Genomic DNA, 23,119 nt, shown 5'->3' on the forward strand with positions numbered 1-23,119 from the left:
TGATGCCAAAAACACTTTGCATTTTGATAGACACTGACAGAAATAAAAAATATTTATTATTTCTCAATCTTAGGAAATCTGGTCCTACAAACAGGCCAATGCTTTTTTTCAGTTCATGGTCTTGACCCTACACACACACACACACATACACACACACAAAATCTCTCAGCTGAGAGGTAAGACAAGTCAATAAAAGGAATTTCGAGGTGTTCTCAGACACAAGTGTTCTGACAAACCCGTAATCCAGGCAATTCTGGACTTCCAGTTCACTCAGCTTCTTCTGCCTGTCAGTTACAGTCCCTGAAGGAGAAAGTAAGGTGTTTGCAGACAAGGCACTTCAGAAACCTCCAAGGAGAAACCCAGTCAGCCAAAGATCTCCACCACAAGCCCGAGCGCTGCTGTGGACAGGAAGGCGGACCCACGTTCAAGAGCACAGCGCCCACCCTCCCAGGGCCTGCCTTGGCCCTGCACTGTACACGTGGCCTGGAAGACATGGAAAGCATGCATGACAGCAGAGCTGCACATTGTCCTGAGGCCTAGGGCAGTCCTGCACTGGCAGGGGACTGCTTCAGAGGCCCCTACTAGGACACTGAGAAAGCAGTTCCTTTGCAAAAACAAGGAGTTAGTGTAGATCAGCATTTGTAAAGCAAATATTGAAAAGAAAAAGCTGCTTAATACTCCCCTATTTAAGCTGTGACCTATAAACCTGCTACCTGGCAGGTAGGCAGCCCTCCTCGGAAGGCATCGTAAGTGGCTGAAGTCAATGGGGGTGCGGAAAGCTCCCCTTTTGAACAGTGACCGTCCAGTACACATAAACCCCAAGAAGGGCTGATCTGAATCCAGGCAGCAAGTGCAACCCCTTCTTTTTGTTTTTGGGCCTTGTGTTTAATACAAGTCACTGTGATAAAAGAGGACAAGTCTCAGTCTCTCTCATAAGAGGACAGACAGGGCATGTGGCTCTGGGAGCTTTTCTCCTCCTATGTTCTGGTTGGAGACTGGGGTCCCGGGCACTTAGGGTGACAAGGTGCAGCTGACTTCCCAACACCCCCAGTCAGCTGAGGAGCTCGGCATGGAGAAGAGTCATGCTCCAAACACAGAGGCCAGCAGGGAGTGTTTTATCCTCTTTCATTTGGCCAAGATGAAGTGGCTCCTTTCCAGAAGTCATATGAAGAAAAGAATGTGCTCAAGTCAGAACTGGACCCAGCCGGTTCCTGGCTGAGTCTGGCTAGATGGTGACCTGTAAGAAGAATAGGGAGATGTAGGGGGTTAGGTGTTTGAATACACAAAGCAAGTACATTGTCTTCTCTCTCTGTGGACAGAACTCCATGAAGTGAGTCCCTGAATGTTTTAGAGTGGGGTTTAGCAAGCCACAGTCCACAAGACGAACTGGGCACTCAGCTTGTTTTTATAAATAAAATTTTATTGGGACATCCTCAGGTGCATTTATTATTTACCACTATGGCTGCTTTCATGCTGTAACAATAGTATATTTCACCAGCAAGCCCCATATATTTGCTATCTGGGCTCTTAAAGAAAAAGTTCACTGACCCTGTATTAGAGCATACAGACATAATGGTGCAACAGGAATCTGACATTTTTCACCATGACTTAAGTGAAGAAGATCTGATATTTTATAGAGCCAGAGAGGGCAAGAGATCTAAGAGAGGTCTCATGAGGATTTGGGCCAAAGCTGGAAACCAGGCCTTTTGACTGTCAGCCCGGAGTTCCGGGTAGCTGGGGAGAAGGGGAGGGGAGGGGAGAGGGAAGAGCTGAGGACAAATGAGGCATTTAGTGAGAAGGTTTTAAAGACCACAAAGATTTGCCAAAGATGGTCCCAGGCTACCTAACGGTGGAGAGCAGCCCAAAGCCTTCTATGCTCTGGCTAGCCTAAAAACAGCCAAAGCTGAGCTGCTGTGTAGAAATGAACCAGCCAGAATGGAGGTGCGAGAGCAGTGCAGGTTTTTAGAGAAGTGCCCTGAACCCAGTTCCACCGCGGGAACAAAAGCTCCTCACCCTGTGGACTTGGTGAAGTCCCCCCAGATGTCAGCGGGGGCAGGCACGGACTGCGGCCAGGACACAGCTGCACCTCCTACTGTCCAAGGGGGTTGGGGGAAAAGAGAAGGAGAGAAGAGTTAAGTATTTCTTTATCCGTTTCACCTCTTGTTTTAAAGATCCCCAACAAAGCACCAATGAGGTGCCATGTTTGCAGGGCTCCTGGACAAGAGACAGAAAGCCAGACAAAACAGAGAGTAGAGGTGCGGCAGCGACGGCGAGCTGCACGTCAACACCACTCTCACCTAAAGATGACTTTGGTTTCAGTCATTTATGCAAAAAATCTGTCCAAAACTTACTGAAGAGTCAATTTCTTGAGTGTGAGAACAAACCCACAAGTCATGTTCACGTAAGGTCCTCAGTCAAGCATGTGCGTCAACAAATACTTGCTGGGCGCACATCCTGGGTGGGACATCTGCTTGAGGCACTGAGGCAGGCCTCTCCAGGAGTGACAAGGCAGCTGACAGCTCTGTGTGTCTGCTCACATGGTGGGCGCCAGGGTGATACTGACATGCTTGGGCCAGTGCTGCAAACGGTTCCTTCTGAAAATCGCTATCCTGCCACCCTCCACCTTCCCTCCAGTTTGCTATTTCTTATCTGCTGTGGGCTGGGAGGCTAGAAAAAACCAAAGCCCACAACGGGTTACTGTTTTACAGTTAACCATGTACTCATTATCTAATCTGAAACTCATCCTTGCCCCTGGTGACTTTGTCAGTTCATTTAAGTCTGTTTCCTTAGCTCGAACAAGGGGACAGTAATAGGACTACTTCACAGGATCAGAATGAGGGTTAAATGGGTTCATCTATGAACAAGTACAATATTGCCTATAATGACATTATTAGTAAAATGCAAGCTGACATTTAGTGAACATCACAATAATCTTGCAGGTGACTCAAAAGCACCTAACAACCACCACCCCCAAGGCAGTGTTCCAAGTGCTGCAACTGGATTAACTCATTTGATGACCATAACAAAGCTATTCTTTAGTTATTATCAACATCTTCGAGATGAGAAACTGAAACACAGAGAAGTGAGCACGTTTCTGAAAATCCCACAGCCAGTGGGCTAAAATCTGAATTCCAGTAGTTTGGCTTTAGAACACAGAATGAGTACTTGATAAATGTCAGTTCTGAAAACCCGTCAGAGGGTTAGCTATAGGTCGGTTCCAACTTGATAGGACACCACACAGGAGCATTCACGACTTAGTATCTGAAACCATTTTGCTTGGAGACATGCCAACTGCTTGTCTGGGACATTAGAATGGAAGCTCTGGAGGGCAGGGACTTGGTGCAGGACCTCCGTGCCAGGCACTCCACTTTATCATTTCAAAACCACCAGGAGGAAGGTCCAGATAAAGGGGGTGAAAATGTAGACCAAAACGCAAAATGGCCAGGCTTAGCCCTGACAACACAGGAGTAAACTGTTGGGCTGCTAACCCAAGGACACAGGTTTGAGTCCACCAGCTGCAGAGGTGAAAGAAAGATGGCCATCTTTCCCTGTAAAGATCTGTATCCTTGGCAGCCTGGTGGAGGGTCACTGTTGAGTTGGACTCAGTGGCACCTGGTTTAGTCTGGAGTTTATCTTAACTTGGGGTAGAGCGTCTGATATAAAAGCTCTGGGAACAGAGTGAACCCAATCTTGTTTGGACAATATAAATGAAAGCATCTGATTTAGGAGTAGAGGTGCCTGGTAAAGAAGAATGAGAATGACTACAACAATGCCATCAATGTCAATGAATTCTCAACATTGTGGAATCACTGTATGTTTTGCTGTGCCTTCTGTTCCATTAAAATTCTAATGCTAGCCCTCTATGAGGTGGATGGATTCAGTGACTGGGATAATCGGAATGGGAGTGTCAGAGAAAGTGCGATTGGCACAGGACAGAGCAGAGTTTAGGGCTGTTGTACATAGGGTCGCTATGAGTCGCAAGCGACTCGACAGCACATAAAAACAACAACAACAACAACAGAATAATAAAAACTACTTTTCATTTGAAATAAGATTTTGAAGCTCCGTCTCACATACTCTGGGCATGTGGCCAGGAGAGACAGGTCCTCGGAGAAGGACATCGAAGGGTGGAGGGGCAGTGCAGGAGAAGAAGACCCCAGATGAGATGGATTGATATAGTAACTGGCAATGGGGGTTGGTGTGTTGGAATTAGTAAGACTGGCTCAGGACAGGGCAGGCTTCAGAGCTGCTGTACATACGGTCACTATGAGTTGCAAGGGACTTGACAGCATGTAACAACAACAATTTAATGTACAGCCTTTAATAAAACAAGGTAGAATGAACCCCTCCCACCCCAAATGGCCAGGCTTTCTGATGTGAAAGAGACTGGTAGACCTCTAAGATTATGTCCCTTAGTCACCCTTTGAACATGAAACAAAATTAACCTATGGCTCAACTTTCGGCTGAACTCGAAAGCTCATTATTACAGTGGGGTTGGAAGTGACTCACAGGTTGACCCTCCAGCAAGTTTCCCAAGACTGTATATCACAAGGAAGGAGACTGTCCATCTTTCTCCCAGGGAAGCGTTAATGGATTTGAACTACCAGAGACGCACCTTTGGGTGAGCAGCTCTACTCTCTATGGAGTGAGCCACCAGAGCTTCCCATGCTGAACAACACAGAGACCTATACAGTGAGTAACACCAGAGAAGCACATGCTCCCTACAATAATCAGCCACATAAAATCAAAAGGAGCAGCATTTGCACAGTGATAGAGGCAAGGCCGGAAGGGGCAGGAGAGAAGGCTTAATAGAATTGAGAGACAGAGAAGAAATGAGAAGTAAGTGTTTACATCATGTTGTTGTTGTTATGTGCCGTCGAGTCGTTTGCGACTCATAGCGATCCTATGTATAACAGCCCTAAACCCTGCTCTATCCTGTGCCAATCGCATTGCCTCTGACACACCCATCCCGATTACCCCAGTCACTGAATCAATCCACCTCATAGAGGCTCTTCCCCTCCTGCGCTGTCCCTCCACTCTACCCAGCATGGTGTCCTTCTCCAAAGACCTCTCTCTCCTTACAACATGCCCAAAGTATGTCAGACGAAGCCCCAGAATCCTTGCCTCCAAGGAGTAGCCTGGTTTAACCCTCTCTAGGATGGATCTGTTTGTTTTCTTGGCAGTCCATGGAACATTCAATACTCTTCTCCAGCACCACAGAGTATAAGTAATTAATACCATAAAACAAAATGTGGATGAATGGTTGAATGCAAAATCAATTTGCTTTGTAAACTTTTACTCAAATCATCATTCACTCATCATCACTCATTGCCGTTGAGTCAGAACTGACTCACAGCAGACCCGCCAGCGGGTGTTCAGGGTTGTAAACTGCACAGGAGGAGATTGACCACTTTTCTCCTACAGATGCTCTGGTGTATTTGAAATGTCAGAGGCACCCACTTTAGGACAGTAACTCAACTCTCTCTCTACGAGGCCAACAGAGCCAGGGGCGGGGTGGGAGTGGGGGGTGCAGAACCAGCAGGAGGAATAACTTGGAAAAGGGGAATGAGAGGTTATACAAGTCACAGGATGTACTCTATGTCACCGAATTGTATGTACAGAAACTTGAATTGGTTTTAATTTTGTGTATACATTCTCATCATTAACAACAAAACATTTATATACATTTGTATATATGGCGGCAGTGGATCTCAGCCCTCAGTAACATCCAAAGAACACGGAGAGCAGCAGTCAGAATAAAGACTCCTGCCTCCTAATCCAAGCAATGTGAAGCAGGCGGTCCTGCACTTTACTTGGAGATACAGTGCTTCAAGTGCTAAACCAAAAGACTGGAGGTTCAAGTACACACAGACGGACCTCGAGGAAAGGCCTGGAGACCTAGTTCTGAAAAATCAGCTACTATCTGTGGAGCACAGATCTGTTCTGACACACGCAGGGCTCTCCAAGTGTCAAGATCAGTTTGATGGCAACCACACTAATTCGCACCACTCTGCACTGACCTGAACTGGAAGCAACTCCTGACTGGGTGAGGGTCCCCTCCACAGACAACTGCTCTCCAGGGGGAGGGATGAGGGTGGGAGCTTTTCCCCCCGGGGGCGGAGGCAGCAGGCTCAGTCCTCCTGTGCTGGCGGGCCGGGGTCGGGGTGTCCCCGCAGCTCCTTCCTTCTTCTTCATGCTCTAGAGAAGGCAGGAATGCAAATGAGTCAGTGCTGCTTGAGTCCCACCTGCTATGAGAGAACCCCAGGAGCAGAGAGCCACTGTCATCTCCACGCCCCAAACATCTGTATAACAAAATGTGGTCAAGAGCAGTGACCCACCTTGATTGTGCTGAGCTGTATTTGATGCCTCACCTTCTAAAACTATGGGGAATGTTTTAAAAAGTGAGCTTCCTTCATGAGCAGAGGAATGCAAACTTAAATTATATAACATTATACACTTACCAAAATCATCACAGTGAAAATTCTCAGTATTGACTAGGGATTAAGAACAACCAGAACATCTGTACACTGTTCGTGCGAGGGTAAACTGGAAAAGGGGAACCTTTCTACTAAAGCTGAGCAATGAGATATGACCCATGGCAGAAACAAACATCTGCACCAAAGGACATGGACTCAAACATTCACAATGACACTGCTTATACCAGTCTCAATATCGGAATTACCCAATGTCCATCAGCAATAAAACAGAAAATTGATATGTATAACCTTACTATGGAATATATCACAACAATGAGGATAAATATATATAACAATGGATGAATCTCATAAATATATTAAATGAAAAAGTCATATACAAAAGAGTATAAAGTCTACAACTCAATTAATAAAAAATAAAGAGAGGCAACATCTAGGGTACTCAAAGCGGCTGGTTCCTCTGGGGTAGATGGAGCAGGAGGAGGGGCTTCCAGCATGCTGGTGCTGCTTCTTAGTCTGGGTGCTGGTTTACCTGGGTAAGTTCTGTTTTTAACTAACTCATTGAGTTCTGTGTTTACGGACTGTACACATTATTTGAGGCATCTTATTAGACGTCATGAAAGAGTCAGGAAAAAAAACAACCAACCAAGTGTGAGCAAGAAACCAGAGTAAGTTTCAAAGATGGAAACAGCATGATTCCCTTCTTCAGGGGAAAGGAGGTGCTGAACCAAATGTGAGACCACAGCTTTGAGTCCAAAGACCTCAACGCTTTTAGTGTGTGTCCTGATTTGCCAGTTACTTCTGTGCTTAAGGTGCTGGCAAGTACTCTAACCTTGCTGAGCTTCAATGTCCTCATCTGTGGAAGGGGGAGATTTATTTCATATGAGAAAGTGCCTGAAAACACTACCTGGCCCACGTAGATGCTCATTAAATGTTAGTTTTCTCCAAGCAAGACCAAGAATCACATCCCAACCAGTCCACTGGTTTGACCTGTATTTTCTCTTAAGGGCCAGTTGGCCAACTTCAAGGGTCCCAAATCATCACCAGCATGAAGCAGAAAAGAGGAGAAAGAGATGGTAAGTAAGGAGGAAGAGCACTGTTTTAGGGTTATAGTTACTTCATTACAAATCCATTAGATCCTTGCTCCCCACCCCAAAATTAGGGCTCTGACTCAATCTCCACCTCCATCCCACTCTTATAGCCAAGCTTTTCCTGAGCTCAGAGGAACTGACTGCTGAGTGTGAGGTACAAAGAGGAGAGAAGGAGCTCAAAGCAAAGACATGGGAACCGATCCATATGACCAGTAAAAGCTGCTCTGCTCGTGACATCCGCTGCTCAGAGGCTCACTGGCAGTCACCCAACCCCTGGGAGCTCCCAAACACTTCCTTATCCAAAGCTCAACGCCTCAACACAGCTTGGGATGAGCACACTGATCCCTCTTCTGATGCCATGCCAGTAATCAGAGAGGCCAGCTCTGAGGGCAAAGACTTGACGTTCCTTCTCAACTCAGAGACTTTGCAAATGCTGTTCTTGCTCAAACCACCTTCTAACCCATTACCTGTATACAGGTCACTTCTTCCAGGAAGCCTCCCTTGGTTCCCTCAACTCTAGGCTGAATGTCCCTCCTCTGGATGCATTCAGGACACCCCAGTCCAGGGTATCCTCTCCCATCCTGTTGTACTGAGGACCTCTCTCATTCTGTTATACTGCATCTTCTATTGTCTGCCTCAGCTCAACTCTGAATTTGTAAGAGCACAGGACTCTTGTTAGCCCCTGGTGAAGCACACAGCACAAGGCAGGTTCTCAATAAACATCTGCTGAACTGATGGAACTAAACTGTGAGAAAGGAAACATGGGTTCTGGCTTGGCTTGGCTTTGACTACTGTATGTAACCACTCGGCCAAGGTCAAAACAGTGAAAAGAGTGTAGGACTCACCGCAATGTTGAGCTTGATAGTCTGCCCTTCCTTGAAACCCAGGTCCAATTTGGGGCCTTGGTCTGGGTTCTGGGCTTGTTTTGCAAATTCACTCTGCTGTTTCACCCACCTGAGGAGAGAACCAACATAAAAAGGTGAGGAAGGATGAGATCTAGTGCACTGCACTCATTCATCTTCTGCCATTGGCCCAGGCTGAGACATTTGAGGCAGAAAGTACACAGGTAGGGACTTAGGTCTGAATTCAAATTCTGGCTCTGACAGCTGCATAGATCTCAGCTTCCTCATAAGCAAATGGGATGACATTCTCTAAGAATTATCTAAGAATTTCCATAAGAATTCTGCACTCATTGGCCTTCAAGAAATTTTAGAACTTGGCCCTGCCCAGTACTTAGCATAAGAACTGAGATAAGGTCTCTACTACCCTCCAAAGGGTCATCAACCAGATGGTGAGACCAGACAGATGTCCAGAAAGTAATGAGTGACACAAAGGCCTCCCACCTCCTAAAGAGCCACCGTAACATATTCACTCAAGCAGAGCACCTGGTCAGGGAAGAGCCCAAGGTGCCTGAATGAGTGGTCAGACACAAACCACTTGCTGGCAGCCAAAGGGTAGGAGCAGAACCCTGCAGAAGGGGGTGCAGTATTCCCTGGCAGATATTCAGCTTCTTAAAAGACTATTAGGATAGCTGGTGAGTAGCCTGGGAATCCAACGTCCACTTCTTATTTCATGGAAGAGCAGGACCAGGAAGGCCAAGGGAGGCTGTGAAGAGCTCTGGCTGCTGGGGGAAATGCGTCATGGCTTCACAGTGGCAGCTGATCAGGATGGCAGAGATGGGCCTCAGTAAAAGCAGGTGACTTCAAAGGAGAGACAGGGACTGGCAGAGTGGAGACAAGATGGGGCTTGCCTTGAGGGAGAATGTCTCAGTCTTCCAGAAGCTCTGCCAACAGGCCAATCACACAGAGCCACATGAGCATCCTACATGGGAGATCACACAAGCATCCTACCTGGGAGATCACACACGACCACACAAGCATCCTACCTGGGCGATCACACATGATCACACAAGCATCCTACCTGGGAGATTACACACAACCACACAAGTGTCCTACCTGGGAGATCACACATGATCACTCGAGCCTCCTCAACTGGGAAATCATTCTGTCCAGGCAGGGCAAGGAGGGAGGAGGCATAAGCATGTCTCTGGGTACCACTCACTTGAAATGATCCTGTAACGCAACATTGAAGTCAAAGGCATCGCCTCGGTCCCCAAAGCCAACTCCAATAAATGCCCGTCGCCCTGGGGGGACAAGACACAATCAAGTCCACATTCTAGAGACAGAGGAAAACACCTTTCTCAAGAGGAGGAAGCACCAGGATTCACATTTACCGTTTCCATCTTCGATGCGAATAACGAAGTACCTGCTGGAATCTGTCACACTCTCCACAGCTGTGCCAGGAAACTGGTCCACTGGGGCCTGAGCGAAGAGCTCCCCTGAAAACAGAAGGAGTGAGCCAGGAGCCCCTCCAGCCTGAAGCTCCTATCCCACTCCTGGGGTCAGCACTTGTCCAAGCGAGGTGGCCAGCCACCTTCCTCTGGGATTCCAGTCAAACCCAGTCTTGGTGGTTGATTACCATCAATCCAACCACAGAAAGGTCTAAGTCAAAGGAGGTCATGCCCCATAAGCTTTTTTTTTAAAATCTAATTGACTTCAAACATTTCAACATCAGATTACATGTAAAATAACCCATTATTTCTGGCTTCCCTTAAAGTAAAAAGTTCTGACATCAGCAACTCAAAATATCAGACAGGAAACTTAGCCGGCAGTGACTTAGTATTAATGGGGGAGGACCAATCTGGAAAATGAAGGTGAGAATGATTGCACAACTCGAAGAATGTAATCAAAGTTGTTAAATTTACATGGAGAAACTGGTCGTGTATGTCTGCTGTATATTTTTCAATATCACCTAATAATGAAAATACATTGGTCTTTGTTACCTAGCCTTGTTATAACAGGAATATTGATAAGTGGACGGCTGTCTAAGAAACTGAAGTGTATTTTTTCACCGTTTAAGAAGTTGCAAGTTCTCACAGGAGACTAGAGCGAGGGCTGCATGGTGGAGGGGACCTGGGGGAGGGTTTGTAAAACAATGAAAGAATCTTTTCTTTTACTTTTCCATAATTTTTGGACTCATGTACTTATAACTTGTTAGTCAAATTTGTGTCTTCTAGGTTGCAACACCCCCATGATACATCTTGAAGGATATGTACATGTACAGCCAAGCACAATCAATAAGAGTGCATCTGAATTCCAAAATCAATCTCCATAATAGTCTATGTGTTTCCTACTGCCAAAGGGGCCCTTTAGAGTAGTGAGAGAAGATCTTCACCCTGAAACCCACAGCGTCCCTTTTCAGCAGGAAGTAGCTAAGAGAATACGCCATCCCCTTTTCCTTATGACTCAGGGTGAAGTCTCTCTCAGGGAGGAGTGATAGGGAATGGCAAAGGATACACTGACAAAGAAGATTAATCAGAACTGGCTTTGACAAGCACTGTGGCATTTGGACAAGAACAAACTGGGAGGAGGGTAGAGAGAATAGTGCAACAATGAATGAGTGGAAGCCCAAAATCTCTGTAAATGTTTATGAAAATTAATAAAATATAATTATAGAAAAAAAAAAAAAGAAGTTGCAAGTTCTAATTCAGAACAGCGACATCAGCGGTAGGCTTTCTCTCTTGGTCAGATCTGAGGGAAAGCTTCAAATTCTTTCTTGGGCAATCTTCATGTGCTTGGCATCTTTCTTCTCTCATCTCTCCTTGTTAGCTTGCCTGTTTATTGTTTAGTCTCTTATCTCACTAAATTAATATGCACTTTGTATTAATCTCGCCCAAAGAGTGCAACAAAAGAGCCCATTCTCAAATGAGAACACCACCACAAGTGTGTTGATATTAGGTACCATCAAGTCAGTACCATCTCACAGGTCCTACACAGCAGAATGAAATCATGCCCTGTCCCGCACCACCCTGACAGCCTCTGACGCCTATGGTGCAGACACTGCGTTCATTCACTTCACGGAGGTTTTCCTCTTGTTCAACAACCCTTTACTTTATCAATCATGCTGCTGCCGTCTTTCTCCAGGATCTGTGCTCTCCTGATAACATGTCTAAAAACATGAAAGGCAATCTTGTCATTCTTACTGCTAAGAAACACTTCTAAGAAATACTTCTTCTAAGAGAGACTTGTTTGTTCTGGCAGACCATGGTTTATTTAATATTCTTCACCAACACCACAATTCAGGCATCAATTCTTCAGCTAAGATTTATATTATCTGGGGAGAGGTGGACATAATTCAATCTATCACAAGCACACACACACACACACACACATACATGCTTTAAAAAAAAAACCGCTAAAAGTTCTACTAAATCTGGTACATGAGAATGATAGGCAGAAAGCCCCATTCTGCGTGCTTCAGCCATTCATATTACCTGCCAAGACCCTTGGGGTCCGAAGCCAGGCTCTCAGGTACTGGTTTACTTCAGTGTTGGAGACGGGGAGTTTGACTGGCTTTATGGATTCTTTCATCAACTACAGATCTTCATGGTACAGCATACCCTTGATGAGCTTCAGTGACTGATGTTATTATCCCATGTGCTGACCTCGTTAGTGCTTGAGTGTTTAACCAAGTATTTTCTACTGGGTTGTTGGGTCCTGTGATTCAAAAGTGACTGTGTGATCAAAGCTGATGAACTGAATCAAAACCAAAGGGACTAGAGCCTGCAGCTTCGATCAGTGTTTCTTGCTCTGGCCTTCAGCCCAAAGCAGAGGATCTCACTAGGGAGGATTACAGTCTTCTTCCTTCTCTAAGGACATCTGGCAATGTCTGGAGATATTTTTAGCTGTCAAAACTTGGAGGAATGCTGCAGGCATTCTGTGGGGCCAGGGATGAGAAATATCCTACAATACCACATCAGTCATTCCTCTGGCTCCAAATGTCAACAGGACGGAGGCTGAGACTCCCTGGCCTAGAGTGATACACTCATTATCTCACTGGAATGACCCCCACCTCTATTACGGTGGCTCCTCAAGCTGAGACTCTGCCTTCAACAGCGATGGTGATCCCAGGTAGTCATGTCAGTCATAGTCCCAAAGACCTCCAGAAGATGGGAGGGCTGCCATATTCCCTTGTGGCATTATGTTGGATATTCTGGCAATTCTTACGGAAAGAGTTCTTTCCCAACTGCCCAGCAGCCAGTATTGATCCTGCCAACTCCATGTTTCAGAACAAACTAGTGTCTGGGGTCACGTTGCATTTCATAAAGCAATCTGATGAATATCTACTCATTTGTTTTCTCCAGCAGTGTTGGGCAAAAGGAATTAACACACTCTCCATTACAACAAAGAGGCCAATGTGCTGGAAGTCACAAAGCTTGCCCAAGGTCTCACAGCTCAGTCGGGAGCACTGCAGTTATGAGAAGAGGCAGCCAGTTCTGCTTTGAAATCTCTGCACTTTTTTCCATCTTATAAAGGAAAATCTTTACCCACCGAAAATAATTTACAACCAAATTCTGGGGGACCACACTGAGAAGGCACTTAACGCGGGCTCTGGGGCTGGGACTGTTCTCAGTAGTGCTATCCTCACAGCTCACTCAGAGGCACTGGTGGGGCACGGCTTCCGAGAGATTTCCTCAAAGGTGACATCTGTCAGCTGACCCCAATTCTGCCCTAGATTTGCTTTTCCTCTGACAGAGAGAAAGAGAGAGAGAGAGAGAGAGAGAGAGAGAGAGAGAAGAGACCAGGAGAGATGCCGGCCTTGCGTTATCATTTAGCAGATAAACAAAATTCCTGAGGAAGGATCAGGACTCGGGCAGCAGGGGGCTGTGCACTTCCATCCTGTCTTCAAGGCAAACAAGCGCCAGGGCTTCCTCTGAAGAACAACCTGCAGGCCTTCCCTCCCTTGGCCTCAAAAACAAATTCTTTTCCTAAAGACTTGAAAATAAATGGGTGCTTCACAGAAGCCCTCCATTTTATACCTGCGGACAGTGTTTTCTACAACAAAGGCTGCCAGATGGCAGCTTAAAGAAAATGGGATGTGTGATTGCCAGAAGTTTCCATGAACCTCGAGTGGCATGGCCAGGCCCCGACCTTTCCCCATGTAAGAAACAGGAGCTGTGGCCCCTCATTCCCCTACAGGTCTCCTATGCCTTTACCTGAGGTCCTGTCCTCTAGCTTGATGTAGGCCACCTGCCCTTTTGCAGTGATCCGAAGGCGGCCACTCCACGATGGCTGGTCCAGCTGCCATTCCGCGGCCCTAAGGGGACAAAACCCATTAAGCCACCGCTGGAGGCTCCTGCTTCGACACCGGAGCCACGGAAAACAAAGAGAAGGGTATGTGTGCTAGTTCTAGGTCAGGAGATGGCAGTGCTTTTCTGTAAAAGAGCAGGAAGTATTTTTTTAATTTGTTTCTGTTGCCAATACTCAATTGTTGTATTATAGTTTGAAAGCAGTCACAAATCCGCGAACACATTGGTGCTTTGAACATTGTAATCAAATAGTTTCTACGGAGCCTGGCTGTATTTCAATAAAAGTTTATGGGCAAACAAAATAAAACAAACAAAAAACTTTATGGCCAATAAAATCTGAATTTCATAAAACTTTTGTGTCATGGAATATTCCTTTTTTAAATATTGTTCAAATACTTCACTAATACTGTCACTACCCGCGCTTCTCTGTTTATAGGGTTTTCAAAGGCCTGTTTTTTTCAGAAGTAGATGGCCGATCCTTCTTCCTACTCTGTCTTACTCTAGGAGCTCTGTTGCAAACTCTCTACAATGGGTGTCTCTATATTGCCAAGTTATGGTGGCCAGACGCCTTGGGATAAAAAGCAGAGAGGAGAATAATCAATAATAAGAAAAAGGAGAGAACCAGTATATGTGGGAAGAGAGAATGAGTCCTCCAAAAATACATTCTCAAAGGTGCCCGTGGCAGAAAGCAAGTCAAAAACCATGGACCTACAACTACCTCTTTTAAAGACCTTCACGTTTCAGTTCTAAAAGGAACTTGGTGAAACCCCAAATAGCAACACCCTTGGGAGTTTCCAGCAGGCTTTTCTTGGAAATTTCAAAGCATGGGCCAGTTCTCAAGAACTCATGAGACATCCTAACTGCAGACACAGGTTGTTTCGCGAGACACAAATGCAAAATCTCAACTCACAATTCAGCAGACTGAGTTTCAGTTCCCCTCACTGAGGCCACGGACAAGCGCTTCAGCCTAGGCAGGGCTGAGGCTAACATGTAGAGCCTAGAAGTTTCCTCTCTGCCATTCCAGCCAGCCCTGACCCTTGCTCGCCTGGTAATCTCATTCTCTAGAGGTCAAGAAGGCCCCTCCCAATCAATGTTCCTAAAGACCCCAAAGATGGATCCGATTGATAACTATCCTGGCTTACAGACCTATTCACAGTTTGATATGTTCCAGGATATCACCCTTATCTCCAAATTGTAGAAAAAGCAGTGGTAAGAAGCTGTACTGCAATCTAGAAGGCATGCAGTTCTAATCTACCAGCTGCTCTGTGGGAGAAGGATGGGCAATCTCCTCCCATTCATTACTTGCCTCTGAAAACCCACTAGAGAGTCAGCTTTGGGATGGGTTTGCACTCCACAGCAAACAACAACTTGTTACTATTGTTATTTTTAAACTATTTCAAAATTATGTCATGGATGTATCAGCTCTTTAACAAGAGGTCTGAAAGGGCACACTCCCCTGTTCCTGTGGTGCAGGCCAATTGTGTATTCCTAAATGACTAGGACGAACTCTGTCATCATCGCTGTCCACACCTGAAATTATCACCATTCCCACAACACCAAATGGCACAAAACAGCCACAGGCCAGGTTGTTTGTATCAGGTGTCCTGTTTTTGTTCAATATTTTCATTTTCTTTTGTTAGGGAACACACACACACAGAGACAAATGCAAACAGGGGCTGGGGGTGGTAGGGTGGGGGGAGATGTACAGAATGAAAGGAAATCTCCTTGGAAGCCCTTCCTCTCTCCTCCAGGAGTTTTCAGAGTTCCCTTCCCCAAATACTCTACACTGTTTACTGTCTACTCAGGGGAGCATTTCATCAGAGAAGGGCACTTGGATTTCTCTCCACCTCTTACAGATGGTGATCAGGGAAGAAATTAGTGAGGAGGGAGCAGGGCTGGGAGGGGCTCTGGGGTTCTGGCATCTTTTTTAAAACTCCCTGGGACAGGCCCTTTCAGCTGGTTCACGGCTCCCTTCCTTCCCCTTGGGGATTTCCGCCGGATGACAGGATCCTTCACCCTTTGAAAGCTTTTCAAGGATCCCTGCAAGGCCATGGCTAAGAAAAACAACACACACACACACCCTCGCCAAGTGTAGGGAACCTAGTACACACCTTGCGAGTTTAGGGAACGCAACACACCCCGGCCAAATTTAGGGTAACTGGCACATATAGACACACCCCAGCCAAGCTGAGGGTAACCAACACACACACACACACACACACACCCCACCCCACACCTAGCAAGTTTAGGGAACGCACATACACCCCGGCCAAATTTAGGGTAACTGGCACATACACACACACCCCGGCCAAGTTGAGGGTAACCAACAGACACACTGACAGTCACACACACACACACCCCGGCCAAGGTTAGGGTACACCCCCCACTCTGGCCAAGTTTAGGGTACACCACACACACACTCCTCCGGCCAGGTTTAGGGTAACTAACACACCGACACACACACCCCTGTGTCAAGTTTAGGGTAACACCTCCCCCACACACCCCCTGGGTCAAGTTTAGGGTGACACACACACACAAGCCGCTCAAGTTTAGGATAACACCTCCCCCTCCACCCCACCCCACCCCCAGCTAAGATCCCTAAAGCCTGGGTCTCCCGGCCTCGCACTGGACGCAATGGCAGCATACTCTCCCCCTTAGCCCTTAAACTGGCTGGGACCCGTCCACGGTTCCTGCAGTGGGTGTGTCGGGGCAGGAGTTACTTAGGGCTATCGCCTGGCCAAGAGCATGGTGGTCACCTGTAGCCCCGGTTGGTGGCCCGCGGCGGGATGCGGTAGACGTGAACCTCCGGCTTGACACAGAGAACCGACTCGTACGCGGTCTCCTCCATCGCGACACCCGGAGCCGCTGGACTTCCGGCTTCTTCCCTGCCGCGGGGACAGCAGCCTCGCGACTCTATGACCAGACTCTGGCTAGAGAGGCGACTCGCCACCCCCAGGGCGATAGCGCCCCTGCGCCCTCTGCTGGAACCTCTGGGTCAAGACAAGAAGCGCACGGATCCGCGGGGCTCACCAACCAGATAAGGTCTGGTTGCCTGATGATTCCGCTCAACTCCACTCTTACACCTTTGGGTGTCCCGCTGGCTGAGACTACAGCTGTAACCACCCTCTCCTCAAGAAATTTAAATTGTCCACTGTTTCATCTTACTAGGATCCACAATCAAGTCCCACCCTTGGTACCAGCAGTCAAGAGATCAGGAGACATATTGCATTGGAAAAGTCTGCAGTCAGGGATTGCTCCAAATTATTGAGAAGCAATACCAATTTGAAAACTAAGGTGTGCCTGATTCAGGCCAAGGTCTTTGTTTGTTTAGGCCATGGTCTTTTCAATTATCTGAAAGGATGTTGTTGTTGCTGTTGAGGTCTGAACGGATTCATAGCTGATTCTCCAGCGTTTTTCAGAGATAGTTTAATTTGCATGGACGGAGATTGTTTTCTCTCATGGAGCAGCTGGAGGATTCAAAACACAAGCTTTTGTGTTGGCAGCGCAATTTCTGAGGAGCTTCTAAATTGGAATAACTGGGTTTGGCGAAAGCAGGAGTTATGTTGTTGTTGTTGTTGTTGTTAGGTGCCGTGGAGTCTAGTACGACTTATAGCAACCCTATGAACAAACAATCCAAACCCTCTTCTGTCCTGTGCCATCCTCACTCTTACTGACCCACAAGAGCCCTTTGCAGCAGTCACCGTGTCAATCCATTTGGTCGAGGCTCTTCTCCTTCACCAACCGTCCACCCTTCCCAGCATCACAACATGCCCAGAGTATGTGAGAGGAAGCCTCATCATTCTTGCCTCCAAAGACCCGTTCATGAAATGTTCAGTGCTCATCTCCAACACCACAGCTCAAAGGTGTCAATTTTTTTGTCATCTTTATTCATTGTCCAGCTCTCAGTTGCATACATACCAAGTGATAGGAAAGAGTATGTATGGCCCTAGTCAGACTCACCTTAGTCTTCAAATTGACACCATTACTCATGAATAATTTGGAGAGCTCCCTAACTGCAGATTTTCCCAGTGCAATGAATCTCCATATTTTCTGACTCCTGGTACCAAGGGTGTTAACTGATTATTGATGATTCTCCCTCCAATCCTGATGCCACACCCCTCTTCATAGAGTCCAGTTTCTCGGATAATTTGCTCAGTATACAGATTGAATAGGCATGGAGAGAGAATACAACTCTGCTGCACTCCCTTCTTAATTTTAAGGCATGCACTGCTCCCCTACTCTGTTTGCACCATAGTCTCCCGGTCTAGGTATAGGTTCCACATGAGCACAATTAAGTGCTCTGGGGCTCCCATTCTTCTCACTGTCATCCTCCCCTTTTTAGGATCCATGCAGACAAATGCCTTTGCATAGTCAATGAAGCATAACTAGACATTCTTCTGGTATTCCTTAATTTCAGCCAGGATCCATCTGACATCAACAATGATATCCCTGGTGCCAGAGAAGAGTGATACTTTTTTTCCCTTTTATTTTTTTCTTTTCATTTTTTCACTTCTGGGTAAAATACATTTACATTGAGAATGTTGGGTCATATGGTAACTCTGTATTCAACTTTTGGCCTGACAACCAGATTAATGTATCTCTAGTGACTGCACTCTGAGAAACAACAATAGTTATAGAAAGGCTTCAAGTCTTTTGTTCATAGAGTCACTGACTTATGCTCGACTCGACAATCAACAACAATGACTGCACAGCCTGCTGAGCATGCCCTGGGTTTCATCTGTTTGTTGAACTACGTCAATTGTATCCCTTCAGTTCCTGGGGCCTTATTTTTTCCTAGTGCCTTCAGGGCAGTTTGAATATCTCTCTATATTGCCATTGGTTCATGATCCTAAGCTACTTCCTGAAATGGTTCTCTATCAGCTAATTCTTGGTACAGTGACTTGTGTGTTCCTTCCATCTTCTTTTGAAGTTTTCCTCAAGATTTTGCCTTTCTCCATATCTTTTGCAATCTACATACAGAATAGATCATTCAAGAAGCTGGACTTTATGAAGAAGAATTTGGCAACAGGAGGAAGACTAATGAACAACTTGTGTTACACAGATGAGAGACAAACTTGCTTCCTGAAACTGAGGAGGACTTGAAGTGCTTGCTGGCTGCAGAAAATTATGGCCTACAGCTTCCAATATGGGTTGCATCTCAAAATAAAAAAAACCAGAAATCCTCACCAGTGGGCCAATAGGGAGCATCATGATATATGGAGAAAGGATTGAAGTGTTAAAGATTTTTATCTTGCTCAAATTCACATTCTACATCCTTGGCACCAGCAGTCAGAAAATTAAAGTTGCATTGGGATAATCATTAGGCACAGAGTCCTTGGAGGTCTCCAAGTAGGCAGGAGGTACCTGTGAAGTCAACTGGAGGCCACCATGATAATTTGATTGCTATGATCACTGGGCTCACAGCTTTCCCTGTCAGGTCTGCTGGCCAAGCAGTGTTGGCCCAGATCCATATTTCAGCAACATATGTGAGTGATGTCTTCACTTGCATCCCAGGACACTGAGCACAGGAATATCACAAAGATTAACCCTTCACACAGCCAAGGCCAGAAAAATACTGACTCCTCCAATCTTCAAGGGCCTCTGGTGGCCTAGAGGGAAGGAGTTGTACTGGCAACAAAAGAGTGGTAGTTGGAATCCATTGACTTTGCTGAAGAAAAATGGGTAATCTCTTCCCACTGTGATTTGCATGCTCTGATGATCTATTGTGAGTTCAAGTTATTAATCTGTTCCAATTTACTGGCACTTAACAAAAACAACAAACATACAAGTGTTTGGTTTTAGAAAGATACCAGTGGTCTTTTCAACTTAGGGTTTTAGATGCTCTGTCTTCACAGATGCTCATGCTAATGTTGTGTTTCCATTATACCATCTTTTAATTGTATAAATGCTTGTGAAACTCAATGCTATGTAATTATGGTTTCACACACACACACACACACACACACACACACAATGTATTGTTCTCTTATATCTTTAGGCTGCATAGTTTTCTTTTAGTGCTTCTTTCTTTCATTAATGCTGCATTGATTACTGTGTGTATAAAAACATTCAATAATTGACACATCAAAATTATTAATCTGCCTCTTACTCATAATTTGACACTGATTAAGTTTCTTCTCTCACTATGAAAAATCTGCACTAAGTAGTTTTTATAATTCCTTTCTCCTGCTTTGCATAAACTTTTCAATCTGATGATCTTAGATATAAGCTGGCCCATCTATCTGGCTAAAGTGATAAGGACTTAAAGTACTTACTGAAGAAGATCAGAGATTATAGCTTCAGTATCTTAAGATCAAGGAAACAAAAATCTTCATAATTGGACCAATAGGCAACATCATGATTTTTTTAAAAAGGCTAAAGTTGTCGATTATTTTATTTACTTTGGATCTAACAATCAACGCCCATGGAAGCAGCAGTCAAAAAATCAAATGATGTATTGTGGTTGTTATGTGCCATCAAGTCGCTTGCGACTCATAGTGACCCTGTGTACAAGAGCCCTAAACGCTGTTCTATCCTGTGCCAACCTAGCCATCTCAAACGCACTCATTCCCAGCACTACAGTCACAGAATTGATCCATCTCATCAAAGGTCGTCCTCTCCTGGGCTGCCTCTCTACTCTTCCAAACATGATGTCCCTCTCCAAGGACCAGTCCTTCCTTGGAACATGCCCAAAGTATGTCAGACGAAGCTTCAGAATCCTTGACTCCAAGGAGCATTCCTGCTTCACCTTCTCCAGGACAAACCTGTTTGTTCTCCTAGCAGTCCATGGTACATTCAATACTCTTCTTCAGCACCACAGCTCAAAGGTATCAATTCTCTTTTTATCATCTCTATTCACTGTCCAACTCTCTAATGCATAGCACGCAATTGCGAAGACTATAGCCCGGATCAGGCACACCTTAGTCTCCAGCCTGATGTCGTTGCTCTTCAGTACTCTTGAGAGGTCCCTCACAGCTGAATTTCCCAATGCAATTCGTTTCTTGATTTCCTGGCTGCTGTTACTAAGAGTGTTGATTGTGAAGCCAAGTAAACTAAAACTGTTAACTATCTCAATCTCTTCACCATCCATACTGATGTTGTCAATTGGCCCAGTTGTTTTCTTGATGTTGAACTTCAATCCATATAGAAGGCTGCAGTCCTTGACCTTCTGCAGCAAGCACTTCAGGACCTCTTCAGTTTCAGCAAGCAGGGTTGTGTCATCTGCATAATTCAGGTTGTTGATGACTCTTCCACCAATCCTGATGCCACATTCTTCCTTGTACAGCCCAGCATCGTGGATGATCTGTTCTGCATACAGATTGAAAAGGTATGGAGACAAAATACATCCCTGATGAACCCCCTTCTTTATTTTGAACCATGTAATGTTTCCCTGCTCTGTTCTGATGACTGCCTCTTGGTCCAAGTATAGGTTTCGCATTAGTGCAATCAAATGTTCTGGGATTCCCATCCTTCTCAGAGTCAGCCATAGCTTGTTGTGATCTCTTTAAAATGCTAATGAGGTCATTTTAAAGACTATGGTGAGAGAACCAAGATGGCAGAGGTGGAAGAAACAATGTAAAGAGCTGCAGGAGCAGCAAACTGCATAGAAATGGGCCACCATAGCCCCCCGTAGTCCTGTTTATGAGAACAGAACAATAAAACAGTTGATTACTGGGCTTCAATATGGATCGAGGCTCAACATCAAGAGATCAAAGACTCCCAAAATAAGAATGGGTGAGTCTCACCGCTCCCAGCCCTCCAATGCTGAGCCCATGCCACTCAGCTCCATGAGGCCTCTGTGGCCAGACCGTGGAGAGTCCCTTATCTGGTTTGGATGGTGGGCGTCAGGCCCCGAAGCTGGTATAACGGAGCCTCAACACTGCCGCAGAATAAACTTATTTTAAAATAAATTCTTGGAACCAAGATGGTGGCAGCAAGAGATGCAACGTGAGGAGCAGGAGTTCTGGCAAGCCGCGTTGAAACAGGCCACACAACTTATATATACCCAAACGGGCAAGCAGTTGACTGCAGGTTATCAGTGTGACTGAAGCTCAACGTCAAGAGGACAGGGATTCTCGAAGGAACATGGGTGAGTTCCACTTCTCCCCTCTGCCTGCCACCAAGCCCACACTGATGCAAACCCATGGGGCCACTGTAACTGGAGCCCACAGGTCCCGTAGCCTAGAACAGGCAGTGGGCACTGGGCCCCATGGCTGGTGTGACACAGACCCTGCATGGCCCAGCAGCTGTGGATACCAGGAGCTGCGGGCCCTCAGAGCAGGATGGGGATGTGGAAGCAGCAGTGCCATGGAGCTGCAGGAGGTGAAGGACTTGATATAAGAAAGCATCTCACTATCAGTGAAGATTTCCTTGGACAGGTCAGAGAAGAAGATCATCAACACAATGGATTGATAAAGTGTCTGTAGCCGTTGGCTCAAGCATGTCTTGGAATGTGGGGATGGTGTACGATAGGGCAAGGACTAGATATGTGGTTCATAGAATTGTTGTGAGCCATAGAGAGATCTCTGTGGACCTAGTGAATAGAAAGTTATGCTACCAAACCAAAGGTTGGAGATTTTAATCTGCAGCCCTCGGGCCTGATTTTGATTGTGTTTGGTCAAACACTCTTCTATGTAATATATCACTGCTCTGCCAATTGGCTATACAGAGGTGACTCATGGTTGCTGGGAGGCTAAACACTGTGACACTGAAGAGACAGATGTGATAATGGTTACCCATGGTGGACAGTGTCTGGTGGAGCTCCCCGATTGGAAGAGGTGTGGAAGCAGGAGTGGCATCCACTTCCAAAATAGTTTGCCTCTAGAAACTCCATGAGCTTAGGGAAATGATGAAAGCTGAACAAATGTTCAGATCACTATGAGTTGTCTATGACTTGAGGACACTTAACAACAACAACATATCCAAGACGGCAGATCTCAGTACACCACATCTTTTGATTTCTTTACTACAGCTGCCAAGAACTGTTTAGACCTAGGGAGGGTCTTCCCACCACCCTCAAAGCCCCTTCTCCATTTGTAAAGGGGAGGGTAGTGTTGCCTACTTCAAATTGCAGGCTGACCACTTAGTGGAGGGGAGGGGGGCAATGGTGGTGGTGCTGGAACTTGGGGTCCTATACCTGGCCATGGTTTCAGTGAGGCACAAGGTCCAAACCTCCAGGGGGGCTTCAGAGGGAGGGGTGTTGCGTGGCCCACAGAGTATGCCATCTGGTCCCCGGGGTGTGTCACCTGGCCCCTTGGGGTGAGCTGTTCAGACCTTGGGGTGAGCCATTCTGTTCGGCCCTTAGGGTGTGTTGTCCAGCCCCTGGGGTGTGCTGTCTGTCCCCTGGGGTGAGCTGTCAGTCCTGGATGAGCCATTGGGCCCTCAGGGTGAGCCGTCTGGTCCTCGTGGCATGCAGGCTGGCCTCTGGGAAGAGCTTTCAGGTTGCT

General features: G+C 46.2%; 1 protein-coding gene across 2 annotated transcripts; it reads right to left on the reverse strand.

Annotated features, from left to right (window-relative positions):
- Nucleotides 1-1,060: 1,060 nt before the first annotated feature.
- On the reverse strand, nucleotides 1,061-16,590 carry NECAP2 (NECAP endocytosis associated 2). Of its 2 annotated transcripts, none has more exons than XM_006883605.1 (8): nucleotides 16,430-16,590; nucleotides 13,581-13,681; nucleotides 9,759-9,863; nucleotides 9,587-9,668; nucleotides 8,371-8,479; nucleotides 6,021-6,198; nucleotides 2,014-2,089; nucleotides 1,061-1,237 (listed from the first exon to the last, which is right to left on the reverse strand). In XM_006883605.1, exons 1-8 carry the CDS (start codon nucleotides 16,519-16,521, stop codon nucleotides 1,189-1,191), a joined length of 792 nt encoding a protein of 263 aa, XP_006883667.1. In that variant the 5' UTR covers nucleotides 16,522-16,590; the 3' UTR covers nucleotides 1,061-1,188. The 2 variants fall into 2 exon arrangements, with proteins under 2 accessions (XP_006883667.1, XP_006883668.1); XM_006883606.1 differs by having other exon boundaries at nucleotides 1,077-1,237; nucleotides 16,508-16,550.
- Nucleotides 16,591-23,119: the final 6,529 nt, after the last annotated feature.

Source organism: Elephantulus edwardii, unplaced genomic scaffold (assembly GCF_000299155.1).
Source record: "Elephantulus edwardii isolate Elephantulus edwardi_28Jun2011 unplaced genomic scaffold, EleEdw1.0 scaffold00028, whole genome shotgun sequence".
Taxonomy (NCBI): Eukaryota; Metazoa; Chordata; class Mammalia; order Macroscelidea; family Macroscelididae; genus Elephantulus; species Elephantulus edwardii.

Coding starts and splice junctions, on each gene's coding strand:
- NECAP2 (XM_006883605.1), bottom strand. CDS start 16,521: ATGGAGGAGACCGCGTACGAGTCGGTTCTCTGTGTCAAGCCGGAGGTT. Junction 8,480..9,586: donor GCGTTACAGGATCATTTCAA/GTGAGTGGTACC, acceptor TTCTCTCCTCAG/GTGGGTGAAACAGCAGAGTG. Junction 2,090..6,020: donor AGGAGTTGCTTCCAGTTCAG/GTCAGTGCAGAG, acceptor CTTGGACAGTAG/GAGGTGCAGCTGTGTCCTGG.